At 38.8% G+C, this 6000-nt stretch overlaps 1 protein-coding gene across 1 annotated transcript in view; it reads right to left on the minus strand.

The window, feature by feature from the left end:
• The window catches only part of itga9 (integrin, alpha 9), a 63784-nt gene extending 58745 nt beyond the window's left edge, over window positions 1–5039 (minus strand). Inside the window, exons 1-3 of the mRNA XM_033979523.2 lie at window positions 4618–5039; window positions 4288–4415; window positions 1667–1773 (exon numbers count right to left, since the gene is read on the minus strand). Coding sequence (XP_033835414.1) covers window positions 1667–1773; window positions 4288–4415; window positions 4618–4808 — 426 coding nt within the window. The 5' untranslated portion in view covers window positions 4809–5039. The remainder of the gene's footprint in view (window positions 1–1666; window positions 1774–4287; window positions 4416–4617) is intronic.
• Between the last annotated feature and the right edge of the window lie 961 nt (window positions 5040–6000).

The raw sequence follows: 6000 nt of genomic DNA on the forward strand, positions 1-6000 counted from the left end.
CCAAAATATACCATGGCTTTTATCTGCTAACACTAACAAACACAGTACATGGTGTCTGCATTACACCTGGTGACTTTGAGTGAAGCTCCCTTAAACAGTGAAGTAGTCTTTTAGTTTTGTGCTCTGACAGAGAATGACCATATAAGGAGTGTGCGCATGTCATGTTCAACTCCGTTAAAGACCTCACTAGTTACAAACAGGACCCTCAGATTAAATCAGCACCATACAACATCTGCCCCACAGCCTTTCCCCTCTCCAGGGGCATGGAAACATGACGCCATTCATATAAAAAAAAAAAACTACATTGTTATAGTAACACGTGGAAGGGGTCTCTCTGCATGTAAAAGTCAGCTGTTATACAATTCAAAGCTCAGATTCTAAAAGCTGACATATCCAACATGGTTTGACTGAAGGACTACAAAGGCCAAGAGTAAATGGGGCGGAAGGCATGCCAACAAATTCCACTAAAATGGAAAAAAGGCCAGACAAACAGTGAAAGTGGATATAGTTTTGAAAAGGCCAAGTGGACATATACTGGAAGGGTCTCCTAGATAATATTTTGAACAGAAGGAAACTATTTCCAATGTTAAAATTGGCTATTGTGATATTTGATAGCAGATGATATGAACAATTTGATTCACATACCATATTTGTCTTGAAGAATCTCACTCATTTCAAATCAAAACTGAAAAGCACTTACTCATGGAAACTGAAGTATACAATAACTGATATGGTATGAAATAGGCATGAATTCAACAATTTGGTTAGAAGCAATAATGAGGAAACTTATTGATGTACAGTGTAGTCCGTTTTCACCCTCAGTTTAACCTGCCAGGCTCTTAACTTTCTCTCTGTTCACTGCATGAGAGCAAGGTTAAGCTTTAATGAAGCCTGCACCTGAATGGGACCACCACCGAGAGGTTGAAGACCAAATAAACTCTTCCATTTGAACTTTGATCTGAGCAAACACTCAGCAAAGCACCTCTGGGAGCAACTCCAACAGATACTTTTGATAAAAACATCTCTCCATTTATAACTGTCCATCCAATTTTAGTGCCAAACAAGCTGCAGGTATTCAGTATTCTTATGTAACAGCAAAGAACTCTGCAAATATGATTGGCTTCAAAAGGGTTTTGGCTTCAAATAGAACAAATCTTTCAAAGCTTGCACTTGTAGTTCAGGTTTTAGGAGTGAAAACATGAAACAAAATAAGAGGCTCACTGACAGGCTTAAAAGTGGACAGAGCAGCTGTGGTATAACCGTGTGGTTTAAGCCCGGACATTTGCTACAGTGATGTTGGTATAACTGTATTTATGAGTGTAAATGGCACACTGTAAAACTTAACATTTATTTCAAAATATATTGCTCTTTTAGTTCAAGCTACTTGTGTTTATATAGTTTACAGGCTTTTTATTTATTATAACAAAGGGCTAAAAATACTCCATTATTACCGGTAATCAGTTTTAGCTGATTGGGAAATCCCTCATAAAGCAGCGCACATTTATGGCCCCAAGAGCAACATAAAAACGTCATATCAATAACACATTGTAGTCTAGCATTCCCAGAGACTTTAATCACCACAATGAAATGGTTGCTTTATATTGTTTTTTTCCTTTTTTTTGGAAGATGCATGCTTTTTACAATGTTTTTCATGAAGTGACCTCACCAGGATTTTGCCATTGGTTTTGTCCTGTCGAGCCAGACTAACCCCCATCCACTCGTCGTCCCGATCGCCTTGGCACGTCTTTCCACACGACTCCCTGGGCCTGTTTCCTGAACAACAGAAAAACGGTTTATACACATTGAGTCATCAACAAGGAGGAACTGCAATGACTTCAACTATTGTCAGCTTTTTTGGCTGGACTTTCTATTGTAGACCAATATAAGCAGCACACTTCCAAATGTCATCCCAGGAGGATTTAGTGTACCGGAAGCATGACAGAATCACTATTCTAAATTTGCTGTAAATTAAAACTAAATTAGATATTGTTAAGAACTTACAACAGGTTTAAATTGAGTCCAAGCCACAACTGGACAATCAGCCTTAACCAAGTCAAAACTGGACCCGCCCTTAACAAAACCAGGACTAAACCAAGTCCAAACCAGGACCAAACCAGGGTTCACATGACTTAATTTACAGGACTAAAAACAGGATCTAAACCAAGATCTAAATCAGGTACACTAAGTAACTTTCCTGGGAGGGGGTTAGCCACCTGCTTGTTTCCATGTGGATGTTATTGCATGGCCAGGAAAATTCCCGGGTATGGCATTACTCTATCACACATTTATTCAGTTATGGGTGATTTCTTGCCAAATAAATAAATATAACAACATGTATTATTATTATTTAGTCCAGAGATCTGACCTGTACCCTGGCCTGTTGTGTTCTCTTGTGTGTTTCCAGGGACCTAGATAAGTTTAATGATATACTGTTTAACATTCCAGGCAAATTCTCACGAAGACAAGCAAGTGTCAGACCATCCAACAGAAAAGTTACATAGTACACCATTAAATAAAGAACTTTAATTTTTTTGTATTGGACATCTCAGTACATAAGAAGAGCTTTGTATAATGCTGTCTGCAATCAGGGCAGTTACATTAAGACATAATGCAGTTTTCACAGCCCTCACATGAATGAATGCATGTTTACAGTCGCTGTCTTAAATGCCAACTTATCTTTTAACACTACTGTGCAATATGATAACCGCACATGATAAATTTACCACAGCTGATTTAATGACACAGTTTTAAATAGCAGAGTTAGCCACATGTGTGCGCACTGGGCCTTATCTGTTCTCAGAAACGCATGATAAGAGTTCAATCTGCAAACAGGAAACTGGGACACAACAGAGATGAGTTCTGAGTAGGCAAAAATGATGTTTTACAGAATTTTACTTTAAAATATTCAAAACAAGCTTATCTGGGGCTATAGTCCTTTAGTTGTTTGATTAGTGAATCAATTATTTTATTTAGATTATAAGGATTTAATCAAAAACACTCCAGTAGAAAGGATGTATGTAGTCTGTTAACATGTTTTTTTTCAGTGACTGGACAGTTAAATCAGTAGTAGTAGATTGCACCTTTATTTTTACATGAAGGTGCTATCTACTAGTTTCGAAAGCATAGCAGTTTTTGCCTATTCCATTGCAACTCTATACTCCCTTTTAGTCATTTAATGAATGCACAGGGCATGCCTAGAGCCTGAATTGTATGAAATATTATATATACATATATATTTTAGCATGGCGAGAAAAGCTATTTTGTTATAAGAACATTTATCTTATTACAATAGTTATTCTTAGTTACCTAAAACATGGAGACCTTTGTTGTGAGTGTGTTTCATTTGTTTTCAGGTGGACTGTGACTGATGCAGTGATTTTCCATCAATACATATTCCTGCTGATTAAATGATGTCAATACAACAGAACAGAAAGTTAAAAGCATTGGAAATTGAGTTCACTGGTGGTAGTACAATTGTAATGAAAAATACTGTGTATATTGAGGAGGAATCCAGCCCCCAATAGTGTCACTGTCTGGTATTGATAGTGGATTTTGAGTAATTTGTCCACTTTAACCAATAGCTTTTATAACATGAAAACTAAGGCCATTATTCATTAAATGATGCGAGAAAATGAATAAGATGAGATTTGTGGCACCAATATTGCAATGACAGTAAATTATGTGGATTCCTTTGTGTTTTCTTCTCATTCTCACTCTGATTTAGTACGATGGCATGCAGCTGGCTCTTTTTCTGTCACAGTTTCACGGGAACCTTGAAGTTCCTCACAGTTCAGCTCCTCCTGCCCTATGGCGCATGACCAACTGCACTTTAATAACATGTGCTTTAGTGACACACTGAGAGGGGTTAATAGTGAAGCCATATTCACCCTGCTGTCTCTGCATGGACCAAAAGAACACAGCTTTGGGGGGAGTGGAGCAAAACAGTTTTCTGGCTAACGTGTTTGGAAAATATTAGTGCAGACATAAATCATAATTATCACAATATTTACAGTCCTGGCCTCACAGAAGCTTCTTGTCTTGTACATGTAATTATTCCAGAGCTTGTTTAAAGAACAACAGTGGTAATATTAAGGGCAGTATAAGGCCGCATTATTTCAGATAAAACAAAACAGATGCTTGGGAGGACACGTGTGAGCAGGACTGTGCAGATCTGGACAGAGGAGAGGAGGGAGTTTCCTGTTGAAGTAAGTGACAGCTCGTCTGAAGTCACATTGTGCAGGACTATGCGGTTGTGTGTGTGTAGATGGGTGTAAAGGGGGGACTGACCTCTGTCCATGTTCATCTCTGTGCAGCGGCGCTCGGGATTGCTGTGAACTCGACACTTGTACACAGCTCCTGGAGACTGCACAAAACTACTGTAGGTAGAGTTCGCCCGCGGAGCCCCTACTATTACCCTGCGGGATGGGAGGAAGAACTCACTCACATGTTCCACTCCAAACTTTGCATGAGACAGTAGAAAAAGCCAACAAAAACAGCGTGCAATTCAGTGTTTCCTAGTCTTGCAATGCTTTAAAAAAGTACGAACATGCAGATATATAATTTTAGATGATTTTATTGAATGCGTCCCAGCATCGTTGCCAAAAACAGAGAACTTACCATCTCGTGTTGTCATGATAGTGCTCCAAAACAGAATAGCCAAAGAAACTAGAATTAGGTCCGCGGAACACCAAAGGATGTTCTAGGTCTATGTTATAAGAAAAGGCCACCGAAAAAGACAGACAGACGTAGAAAACATGTTGAATTCCCGTTTTGCGTAGTTTCCGATGTGCAGCCATCCCTTTGCGCATCGTGCGTAATAGCGCGGTCAAAGTGTCCAAAAAGACAAAAAGAAGAAAAGAACACCTTAAAGTGGTAAAACTGTTTAAAATAGATGAAGTTTCAGTAATAGTTGTGGTGTCGTTCCACTTTTAAGCTGCAAAGGCATGAGTCTAGCCTTGTGAGGGAAAGTTAACAGTCCTGTAATAACGGTGCGTCAGCTCCTCTCCATTCTGTGTCAGAAAGTTGTTGCTCTCAGGCTCCCTGTCGTGGAGATAAATGTAGTCAGAGGGGAAAAGTTGGCGCAGAGAAGGCGGGGTAAAACAGAAAACGAGGAGAGTCAGACACCAAAGTAAAATCAGTAAACTGAAGTTAAATACAAAACAGTTCAGTGGATTTTATTTTGAAAGAGTCCACCGGATTTAATTGATTTGATCTGTGTATGGAGCACGCTGCTCACAAAGAGACTAGAATGAGATTGAAGCGCGAGCATCACATTTCAGTTGTAGGCTGCAGGAGCAAGTCACCAAAACAGAGATGGGTGCGCACTGCTGCCACCTAACGTCAATATAAATAGATTCACTTTAAATGGTGGCAAACTTTCTTCATGGCTCAATGTACAGCATGGCAAAACACTGATGTAGTCCGTTCATGTGCTATTTAATAAACATCAGATCCAGGACAATTAATACGAGACAGGCTTTAAGAAATTGGACAGGGATATGATAGAAATTGCGATTTATGGGCAAAAATAGCAGTAATTATTATAATTAACAGATTACTTGCAGTTAAGTGGCAGGTTTTAATTTATTCATCAAACTTTACGGCATAAAAATATCCGGAGAACTCTCTAGGATGAAATCATTTGTTATCATAAGCTGATTTTGTTTTCAATGAATATTAATGAATATTGATAAACAAATGCATGCTCTATTAATGAATTTCTTGTGTGAACAGATCAATAAATGATTTGATTTTCTGCTTCTGTAACAGCTTGCATATGGTTCTGTAACTTTGTTAGACTGTCCTTGCAATTTATGGCAAAAGGTCAGAGGTCACAGGGCTAAATTTGTGGTGGTGTCTGCATTCCGGCTGCATTTCAGCAGGTTATCATCCTGTTGGTCATCTGCAGTGGGGAGCCCTAATGTAAATCCCGTCTTAAAGATAAGATGTTTGTTTAACAGCAGATGCCTTGAGGAAATCAAAAGGAAAACAGCTGACAAA

The sequence above is a fragment of the Periophthalmus magnuspinnatus genome, chromosome 15, assembly GCF_009829125.3.
Source record: "Periophthalmus magnuspinnatus isolate fPerMag1 chromosome 15, fPerMag1.2.pri, whole genome shotgun sequence".
NCBI classification, from domain to species: domain Eukaryota; kingdom Metazoa; phylum Chordata; class Actinopteri; order Gobiiformes; family Gobiidae; genus Periophthalmus; species Periophthalmus magnuspinnatus.